Source organism: Excalfactoria chinensis, chromosome 9 (genome assembly GCF_039878825.1).
Source record: "Excalfactoria chinensis isolate bCotChi1 chromosome 9, bCotChi1.hap2, whole genome shotgun sequence".
NCBI lineage: Eukaryota > Metazoa > Chordata > Aves > Galliformes > Phasianidae > Excalfactoria > Excalfactoria chinensis.
Window position 1 is genome coordinate 11,649,677 of NC_092833.1, and position 11,544 is coordinate 11,661,220.

General features: G+C 44.3%; 1 protein-coding gene across 1 annotated transcript in view; it reads right to left on the bottom strand.

The window, feature by feature from the left end:
- The window catches only part of PDE6D (phosphodiesterase 6D), a 30,005-nt gene extending 18,586 nt beyond the window's left edge, over positions 1 to 11,419 (bottom strand). The window contains exon 1 of the mRNA XM_072344384.1: positions 11,248 to 11,419. Within this exon, the coding sequence (XP_072200485.1) occupies positions 11,248 to 11,297 (50 nt within the window). The 5' untranslated portion in view covers positions 11,298 to 11,419. The remainder of the gene's footprint in view (positions 1 to 11,247) is intronic.
- Between the last annotated feature and the right edge of the window lie 125 nt (positions 11,420 to 11,544).

Sequence of the window (11,544 nt, forward strand, 5' to 3'; positions counted from 1 at the left end):
CATTGTCAAGTCAGGCACCCACCTACACAGAGCAAAGCAAAAAACTGCCATGGAACGAAACTGTGTGCAGAGATTCCTTACAGGGAAAATCTGTAGCTCAGACTTTACAGAGCCACGTCCTGATTTCGGAGAGGTCTGTAAAAGAGGAAGAATTAATTTGCGCAAAGGACTTCAGAGGCTCAGAGGTTGGTATTTGGCCAATCTTCAGGTTCACAGTCAGCCCTCCAAAGCCACATCAGATCAATAAAGCCTCCAGCCATGATGTCTGGTAGCTCCAACCTTCCAGGAAATGAGCTTGTGAGTTTTATTCTAATTGTAAACACACAGGTGTTGACACCACCAAAATCAATAGTAAAAGGAGCACTTAACAGATTCTTGCAGTCACTCAGAGAAAAGGGGGAATAAAAGATCAAGCCCTGAATTTCTCTTGCATTTGTACACTGATTCTGTCTAAACCCACCTTGTGCTATACAAAGAGAATTTCTATTCCTCAATACCTTATCAATACAACATCAATTTTTAAAGAGTACCTACTGCCAGCAGCTGAATTAATTAGGGGTTTGCCAATGCACAGGAGCCAAACCAGATAAAGCCCAGAACAAATTCATCCTGCATTTAACCCTTGTCTGAATGTTCTCTTTCTGCATTGAGTCCAGTTCCAAAGCAGCTTGATCTGCTTTGAAGTGTTATTCAAAACTGGACACATCCTGGGATGAAGGTATTCATAGTGGAAAAATTAAGCAGAAATAGTTAAGCTGGAGTATATTTTTGGCATATAAAGCCTTAGATTTCATCTACACCAAACCCTTTTGCAACAGTATGGATGGGGAAAAACGACAGGCGCTGTTTTACTCACACAGTGGAGCTGCAGCAGTTCAAACACTCCTGGCAGACAAGCTGCACACTGCCCAAGGCAGCTGGCTTAGAGACAGCGTGTATTCCCTTGGGGCGGGATTACTGCTCTGCATGCTATGCAGGAAACCAGGCCAGACAGTTGACCTTCATTTTCCAGGTGTGCTCATATACCCTCTCTCATAAGCACTGCTAAAATGTGACAAAAAGGAATGGATCCTGAAAAGAAAGCTCCTTTACGGAGCTTTCAAGGGAAACGCCAATTGCAGCCACCAGAGAAAAGGTGAAATGAGTACTGTTGCTAGAGGACAGCTGTTAATTGGTCTACAAGGATTTGTGTTTATGACAGTGAAAACTAACATGCAATAGAACTAAGGCTGCAAACACAGCTCTGCTGTTTTGCTCAGCCTCACAGCAAAACTCTGACTCCCACCAGCAACAAGAATGGGACAATTGCTGGGACACTGGAATTGTCAGAGTAGAAGATGCTCAGTTTTACTAAAGGCAAATTACCCCCCAAACTCTGGGCTTCTTTGAACCCCCCCACCTCTAACGCTGCTCTGAAATCCAATGCACAGAGCACATCCCCGGCTGCTCCAAGCCAGTGTTGTTCTGCAACCAGAGATGCATTTAGAGACAGATCACCACAGGTTCTTTGGGAAAGCAACTCAGTATCCTTGAAACGTAATTAGAGAACCACAAAGGGATTTAATCTTATTGAGATCTCACAGTAAAACAGTATTTAGCCCTGGCACTTAACACTCTCCAACTAATAAACAAAATAAAAATTCCCATCAGCCAGAGGAACAACCAAGACAAGCACTTTCATGAACTCCACAATGACAAACGCCAATCTTGTATTTGCTGGAGTGGCGCAGCATGGAAGCAAGCCACCTCCTTCCTGGTGTTACTTCAAATGGTTCCATAGATGCACTACAACCCACGAGACGGTACCAGCCTGAATTTCACATCTGTGTAAGTCAGCCCACGTGTGCATGAGGAATGGGCATACTTGAGCCTTGCCAGCAGTACAGCCCTTACAGATGGGGGTCCCATGAGGCGACACAAAGAACATTTTCGCTGCTGACTACCAGATTTTTCCAGGCGTGAGTTGCCAAATGAATCCTAGCATTCTCAAGACCAAGGCAAGGCAGTAAATGAGGATGTGAACATTTAGGTGAACACTGATGGCCCTCTAACATCATGGAACGAGACCACAGTGAGGGTCAGAGGTTCTCCAAGAGAAAAACAGTCACAGAAATACCTTTAAAGACATTCTCCCTTCACTGCTGTCATTGTTCAGAGCAACAAACAATTGTCACTGAGATGCCAGGAGGCTGCTATGCAGACAAGGAGTTGACGGCTCACTTCAGGACACGCGGTATAGAAAAGATAGAATATAAAATCACCAGCTGCTGCTCTGGACACGAGTAAGTTCTTTACAAAGTGAAAGCAGTAAATTAGCTTAATGGCAAGACCGCACGCTGCGGTATAGATCAAACAATTTTTTTGTTTTCTACTTCCAGCTGACAGGATTGAGATTACTCAAGGAAAACGAGTTCATTATCTTGTCTCTTCTGAGAAGGGAAGAAAACCATAGAGAACAAGTAAGGAATGAGAAAACCACCATGAAAATACAGGCAAGAGGGAATGAGCGGTGGATGCGTGAGGAATGTAATCTTGTAAATGGACCAGAGTGCACTGAAAGCAGAGGCAGAGGGGAGGAATCAAGGGGGATTTAGGCAGATTGAGGCAGAACTCTCAGGAAACCAGGACTCCATACCAGAATTACTGTGCTTTTTTAGGAACCTACTAAAATATGAGAAGTGCTTAAATCTGCAGTGTGGATTAGTGGATTAGACAAGTTAACCATCCCAACATCGTGCCGTGTTAGACAGTATGGCTGTCCGAAAAGACAGTTAAGTTGTCTGTAAAAGAGCTACAGCAAAGCACTGACACTGTAAGCAATAAACTCCATGCCAGTGTAGTTCAGAGCAGGCAGAAGGTTGGTATTTGATTCTGAATGTTGAACACTGATGTATGTCCGAGCTCCACAATGAGCCTCTATGGATACATTGATGTGAACTGCACTGCTGTGAGTGCAGGAGAACATCACATCATCAGGGGATCGCTGAGATGGAGGTCTGGGCATCCTTCTGCTTTAACACTGCAATTCGGAGTAAAGATATTCTTATGGGAATGGCGAAATCTCTACTGAAATTACACAAAAACAACAATCCCTATTATTTCCCAGTAGTTCTTATGGCTTTCATTGTCAGGGGAACTTACAGTTAAGCTCATACTAAGATTCTTGTTCTGAATTTATTTTGATAACAAGTTTGTATACGTTATACAGAATGAGGTAACCTTTTAGGTCCCTTTCAATCCAAGCCGTTCTGCAATTCTATGCTATGATCTCAGAGTAGTTGAGCTCTGATCTTAAAAAATAACTAAAGCATATTAAGATAATTTTCAGCTGCAACAACTGAATATATTATGTCTACTGTGAAAAAAGATGTATACCATACACATATAACACCACATATAAATAATGCAATCAGCTTTAGTTCACAAGTGCATTATTAATTACACCACAGGCATTGAAAAGCCATACTTCCATACAGCTGATGTAAGTATTAACAACTTTTCAAACATCACTTTTTGTTTTAAAATGTGTAACTTCACAGAACTCAAAGCAAAGCCTACTTGGCATTATCTGAAGCCTTCATAGGTGTCCCTACATTAAAATGTTACCCATATTTAGATTCTGCACAACCTTTTCAAACACGCCCCACCTCCTTTTCTGCATTTACTGTTTCAGAACTGGCAAAACTGGGGCTTGTGCATGCAGTTTCATTTAGCAGTGCTACTTTTCACACTTCATTCAGCAGGAAGCCAGAAGGTGCCGTTCCACCAGTGAGACAGGTGCAAGGAGTTGCTGGCATCAGTGTGAAACATTTTCACCTGGCCTCTAGCAGGCCTGTATTTACATGAGGAAGAGGTCACAATAAAAGCATGGCTGGGGGCCCTAAAGGGAGACAGCTTTGCTTTCTGCTCATCTAGGTAGTGCTTGGCTCCTATTTTACATAGGTTATAGTGGGAGATGGTAGAAGGGAGCGGTGAGAAGGCTTGATTCTCTTCTCTGAGGAGTGCATCAGGGTATTGAAGAGGTAAGTTCACAACCTTCCTTGGGGAGCCTGTTTTTATTCTGCAAGCAGTACTTTGGTTCAGGCTACTTTTTAATAAAGATGTTGCTTTTAATTTTTATGTTTTTGTGAGTTTTGGAGCTTCCAACTCTGAAGATCTTATTCCAATGGCAGGATGCCGATAGGACTAGGGAACCTGTCTTTTATTTCTGAGAAGTTAAATGCTTCTCTGTAGAAGCAGAGCGTATGGTTGTTATTATGTGAACATAACACGGTTCCCTTTGAATGAATCACAAGGGGAAAGCACATAAAAACAACTCCTCTCTGGGGCTGCTTGAACATTGCATTTTCATTACAGGTGTAACTGTGGTAACTCCTCATGAATTAACTAGGGTGTCATAAATGAACAGCCCAAAGAAGCTCTGGATGCTTGCTGGCTTCTCTCCCTCTTTCTGGAAAGACTATTTTACAAACACTGTGCACTTGTTCTCTAGCCACTGGCTTCCCATCTCTGGCTCATTGTGTTGTGTAAAAATCAAGTTTGTATGGGCATTTGCTCCACGATCCTCTTGGTGATGTGCTAGCAATGTTAAGAACTTTTTGCACAGAACAAGGGGGAAGAGAAGACATATCTAAAGGGTGTTTCTCTTAAGGGAAGTTAAGTAACCATAGACTTAACAATGTGATATTACAGTTCAATACTGCTAACCTAGGATTTTATATTTGGTACTGCAAGGGTAACTAAACAGGGCAATGTGGGCAGAGCCATATCTGCAGTGAGGACTGTATCCCACAGTGCTGAGTACTAGAGGAGGCGTGGGGCTGAGCTGGAACTTCAGTGGAAGCAAGAGTGAGGCTGGGAGCTCTGGCAGGTGCCAGCTGCAGACAGGGCTGCTGCTCTCTGCCTTCCCCAGATATATACAACTTTTTCCACCAAATCTTAACAGCTGAGCTGTTTGTAAAACTGCTAACCTGATCTACTTGACCACCACAGGTCTCTGCTCCTTAACCTGCTGCTTAAGCTGCCTAAGCAGTATGCCTTGCTCTGAGAACAGAAGGTTGGAGGGTTCATCTGAACAAGGAGCTGGGAATGGTACCCTCAGCTCTGCACAGCTGCTGCTGTGATAGCAGTGCATGTAAAGGATGTAAGGGTGGATAACTTTGAGGCTTTCTTTTCTCAGAAGCAATAAAACCATGCCATTTCACAGACTGAACTTTTGAAGAGGAAAAAAATGTATATATTAACTTCACCTGGACCTCATTAGCCTTACAATTAGAAGGACTTTTTTCACTATCTGGTGTTCTGGGAGAAAAGTAACTTTACTAGAGAACCAGTTAAGCTGGGCTAGACTGACAGGTGAGTGCTCTAATGCACTAAAGAGTATATTCTAAAGACTTAAATTAAAGCCAAATGTCTAAAGCACCTCTAGAAGGTTCCCCTGCATTACAAATCAGTAGGTACTTGACATGCACTTTGTAGATGGATTGCTGTTTCACCACGCATGGGGACAATGGCTCTTCCTTTACCCTCTCTCTCTTTTCCCCTTCTTACTGCAGAGTGTTCTCCAAGCACATAGCTAGCAGCAGTCTGTGCCAACAGAGGAACAGAAAATGTGTTTATCCTTTTCTTTAATGCAACAAATAGGAAGAGGAAAAAGTCAGTTGCTCTATGTAACAACCTTCTGGATAGCTACTGAGTAGATGACTTATACACACATCACAGCATGTAGACTGATATATACAACTACTCAGCCATAGAACTACTAAGTACAATCCCCTACACCTCCTGTCTAGGGAAAGACAACACTGCTCCAACTTAGTTAAGCAGTCCCTTCAGTGAAGGCATGGATAAATCTAATAAAACATGATGCTTTAGTGTATTGTTATCTCAGAGGCTGAATGTAAAAACGATGTTTTGCTCTTGCCTTCTGCCTAGGCCTGTCATTCTCCCAGGTATGTAATATCTAGTCATGAACATAATCAACTGAAAGGCTGAATAATCTGATAGGTTCCCAACTATCTTCTGTACCTCACGCTGACATCCCAGTCAAACCTTACTTCAGGAAAAATCTGATAATGGGATCTTATGTATCATCATCCTGGCTGACAGTCAGGATTTAGCAATGCACAGCTGAGATGTGGCTCCTATTCTCAATGAAGAGTAGCTCAGTTACTGGTTAGGTGCCTTCTGGAAGGAGCCTTCCAATGCTGGTCTTGCTGTGCATACCAGGACATCCTGTCAAACACCTGGAAGCTTTATAGTAATGTCTAATAAGGATATTGCCTCACCTCTTTTGTCTTTACCACTGGCCTGGTGGTGATATTACAAAGATGCTGATTCTTTGTGGATGCTTATGAGGCGCTCTCAGGATGGAAAGGTAACTGCTGAGAGTACTTAGCATTACATAAATCAGTATTTTTTGCACATCAAGTGTATCCATATGAGATCTGTTTCTTAAGGTGTGTGAGCAATGCAAAAAGGCTGTCTCATGCATTTACAGAATTGGATTTTGATGATATACTAGATAGAAAAAAAATCTCATATTTGGAACTGAATTGAGTTCTGTGCTTGCTACCTGCATGTGGGAGCCTAGCAACGTGCCTCTTCTGTATAAGGTTTGACTGACTAGATGGAAACAGAGCACAGGTTTAGTCTTTGAGGGTCTGAACTCCAATTTTAAGCTACATTAATTTCCCAGTTTAGAGATGGGGAAATAAGAAAGGGTTATAGATCTTGCAGAAGTCAGAGTACAGTGGCCTGCTGTCTTACTAACTTCAGGTAAAATTCTCCCTCTTAGCCTTCTTTCTGGGTCTGCTTCAATTCTGAGATGTGTAAGAAAGCTGAATTAGCTTCCATGCTTTCAAACAAGTGTTAGTTAAGACATAATGCTGTAGCACTTGGCAACTAATTTGCTATTGTGATAAAAGAGCTCTTGGTGTACCTCTCCTCTTCTTCTGCCTACAGCACAACATACAGCTTCCAGTGCTACAAGAGAGCTAATTATAGCTCATACAAACTGTCTATGGGAAGAAAAGCAAACAATGCTGTTAAAAGCATGGCTATTTCTTCAGTGAGAGAAAAGTGGGGGAGTGCTGTGATGGTTTTTTGGATGTTGTGAGGTTTTGTGGATTGTGAGTGCTGGGAAGAGGTAGGTACAACCAATCCTGGTAAAACTGCTCTGGTGGTGTTTGCAGACATACCTCATAAACTGTGTGTAATAAACATGAAGAGCCTGTCTTTAGTCTACCATAACTACAGATCAGACCTGAATATCTGTTGATGCTGAAGACGGTTCTGATAAGGTACTGGTAAGGTAAAGATACCTCAAGTGCAATGACACTTAAATATGACACACAACCTGGCTAAAGCTTTTATTTGAAGCTGACCTCTCCAAAACAAAGACCTACTAATTCTGTCAAGCTGTGAACTTGTGCTGCAGCTAATGTGAACTTGGAAATGTGGACCGCTCTTTCTTGAAGAGCACCACAGGAAACTGGTACAAGATCAAATTCTCAGGTTATGTAAATGAAGACTATGCCTTCAATGACAGACTTGAGTGGGGAGCTCAAACTTATGTCTCCCAGTTTACACCAATGCAACTTTAAAATCAGCTAGATGCTAGTTTTGCTTTTGGCTCTCTACAGAGTATACTTCCTAGCTTCTGGGGTGTCCTGTTCCCTCCTATGTGGGCAGTGTCTCCTTCTAACCCACCAGTTTGGTGATTCATCTTTCTTATCAGCTGCAGGAAATCCAAACAAGCCAAAATCTGAGGGAGCACACAGAGGAGACTTCTAAAGCCAGCTGAAGCTGCCACCTTGTCATTCTTGTCAATACTGCAGTAAAGAGTGTTTTAAGTGAACGGTCAGTTAAAGATTGACTGACCTGACAAGAATAAACTGGAAACCCAATTTGTTGGAACTTGGATTTGTCCATTTGTGACTGCTGCAACAAACTAGTCGCTTTCCTATTTTGGGAACTGGCAGGCAAGATTGTGATTTATCACAGTTCTTGTGCGTATGGCAGGAACAAGGCAGAGGTTGGAAATGAATCCCACTTTCTGCAGATTAAAAACAAGGTTTGTTGTTCATAAGGATGTAACTATAACTAATACCATTACTACAGCTGCGTCCATCCTTCCAAGATGTTAATGCCCTGAAAAAAAATAAATTGTTTTCCTAGATGGAAAAATAAAGATGAGAAGTGGGAGAAGCTCTGGGAAATGGGAAGATGTTGCAAAGGAAACCTCAGGGATTTTAAGAAACAGGACAGTCTCCAAAGTGTTCTTCCTACAAAAGCTTGAGTGCCTGAGCTGGTGGTACATACTTACAGTGACTACAAGTGCCAGTTTCATGAGTCTGTAATTATTCTGACCTACAGTTAATGCTTTCCTCATGCTTTGTTTACTACATCAGTTTGTTTCAGGAGCCTTCTGAAGGTGCTGTATAGCCTTACATGGAAGTTCATTGAGGAAAGTTACCCTATGCTGGTAAGTGTCTAGGTGGCAGTTACCTAAGGTTAATATTCTGATGCTCTTCTGTGAAAGAGCAAATAATACAGGTGATATCTTGTCTGAATTGTAAGTTTTAAAATAGAAAATGGTTATATTTACTTAATATCTTAACCATGCTACAAGAGTCAACTGGCTTTTCTGAGCTCCCTCCTCCTTGCTGGTCAGAGATAATTAAAACACCACTCTGCAGTTTGATAGAGAAACTGCCCCAGTTCAGAAAGAGGCTACAGAGGGAGTGGCAGAGCACAGAGCAGAGTCAGACCGAATGCACTTGAGATTACAGGACCAGCTGTGCATAAATACTTGTGGAAATGAAGCTCAGTAATTACTGATGCTTTCCTCTGGAATGTTAGCTAACTGAACTGGTATTACTTATGGACAAACAAACAGAATGTATTCTCAGAGTGCTAGACCACCAAGGTGATGTATTTTAAGCAGTATCCTTAGAACAGTGAGTTGATGAATGTACCTGTGAGGTCTGATAACAAGAACTGTTACAAACTATAGAAGTTCTTGATGGCTGTTTTCCATCTCTTATTGTAACACACTTACTATGCTGTTAGTGTTTAGTTAACTGGTGCCACAAAGAAAATCCTAGTGTAATACAGTGGGTAACCTCTTTTGTCTGCAAGTATCAAATATTTCTCCTTTTGGTTTTCATCCTCTTAAGTAACAAAAAGTCTATGGGAAGAGGGAGTAAAATGCCCTGGTCTGAATTTGACGCTAGCCACAACATGCTTCTGTGCTAGTGTCATAAAGGAAGGGAAGCATATCTTGGTGTTAAGTCAGAGGGTGGATTTAGGCTGTAATTTAATGTGCACAGCAGCATGTCCCAATCAGCTTGAAAGCCTGTAGTTAGTCTCTTCTCAGAAACCACAAATGAACAGACTTTGGTTGAGGGTGCTCCAGTACTCAATGCAAACTCCATTTCCAAAGTGCGTGTTCTTGTATTCAAGTGAGTATTCTGGAAAACTGATCCCTCAGTGATGCCCTCTACCATGTAAACCTCCTTTGCCATAAAAAGAATTGAATATATCTGTACCTGAAGTTCTGCTGTGGTGGCTTCTGGTGCTAAAAGCAAGTTTGCGGGGTGTGCTTAAGTTAATGAACTCCTTCCTTCCTGGGAGGAGGAAAATGTTTGAGTACTCCAAATATAAACCTGAGAGCTTCTCAGAAGATGCTTCTCTCTTCCTTTTTTTATTGAGGGCACTAAGTTAACACATACTTCGGTACAGGGAGCAGAAGGTAAAATGTACTTTAAAATGTACTATTTTAGAATACATACTGTCAAAAAAAGGAAGCGTGAGCTGGTGGCTGCCTTACAGAGAATGAGGCCACATCTGGGCACGAACTGCTTCCTGTGTGGATGGTGTGGTGTCTCAGGGCTTTCTCTCATAAATGAGGAATGCCTGCTCTGTCGCTTTCCTGCTAATACTTGCACATTATTCAACTATTTCAACTCAAATTCCATCTATGAAATACATAGATAAATACTTTCCTGATTCTCCAGTTCTCGAGCTATTGAGGTTTACCTTTACCACCTTTCTCCCAAAGGTCAAAAAGCATTTTCTATTTAAGTTACCAATGGAAGTGATTTTTCATCCATAGCCGGACACAGACCTTCAGTCAGATTCTGCTTCTGGCAAAACACGTGCACAAACAAGTAAAAACAAACACGTGAAAGTTTGTACCTTAGGCTTAACTCTCCAACGCTTCTCATCTCTACCAAAAGCTCAGTCTCATCTTGTCAGAAGCTTATGCTTTTCCTAATTACTCGCACAAAACACGCTTAAATCGTGTTTTGACAGCCAAAATCTTACATCTCCACAAACAAAAAGAACTGTCAATATTGCTAGTGCAGAAGCAAAGGAACCAGATGCAGAATTAAAAGCTGGGGGGAGGGGACAGTGATTCATAAGTTCAGAAAAGCATCTGCCAATAGTTTGATAGCAGCTGAATCCAACTGAGTAACTGAGATTCTGCTGCAGCTGGCACAGAGATTATCAGCACCTCGCTGGCCAAAAATATGCTCAGGAATAACAGCATTGGAGCAAGAGGGCATTCACTTTGGTTCTGTCCTTTCCATTACGGGGAAAAAAAAATACAACCACTGGTTTTCTTGCACCTTAAGGCCAAGCTGGCACCTGCCCACTATGCGTAGAAGAATCTGCTACAGTACAATCAGGAGCTGTACGTTTCTCCCACCCTTACACGCACACAGACCTTTGCGCTGAGCCGTTCCCCCCCCCATCCCCAGGGTCGGAAGGCCGCACGCAGGACCCTCCGAGCCCGCGCCTGCTTCACCGCATCGGCGTTGAGCTCGTGCTCGGCCAGCACGCCAAGCGACAAGGCGAAAACTTTTGTCGCGTACCGCAGAGCGAGGCGTTAACAACCGGAGTCGGGCAGCGCTGACGCTGAAGGAGCCCGCACAGCGCAGGCGGCAGTGCCCGCACGGAGCCCCGCCGCAGCTCCCGGGCCGAAGGGCCGCGCTCCCCCCGCCTGGGCTCCCCACGGCCCAGCGCCGGCCCGAGCGCCCCGCGTCCATAGGGACAGAGCCCGCAACCCGCGGCGGAGGGGAGGACGCGATAGAACAGCCCCGGGTGGGGGGAGAGCGTTGCCATGACAACCGCCCTCACACAGGGAGACGGCGGTACCCAACCCCCCCTTTCCCCCGGCCCCGCCCGCGGCCCGTTCGCCCGCCCGCCCGCCTCCCCCTCGGGCCCCTTTCGGGAGGATACAGCTTGAAGCCCCGGAGGATCTCCTTGGCCCGCTCGTCCGTGGCCGACATGGTCCTGCCGCGCCGCGCCGCGGGCGGAGGAGGCTGCGCCGGGCTCGCCTGGCTGCGCGGGCCTGGGCGGGAGCGGCGCTGACAGCGGCGCCTCAGGACCCCCCGCCCCTCCCCCTCGCACTCCCTCGCACCCGCCACAGGCCGCGGCAGCCAATCCCAGCGGCCGCCCTCCCCGCCCCGACGGGACGACCAATCGAAAGCCGCCGACGCCCTTGCCGGCTGAAGAAAGACAGCAGGACGGACCAAT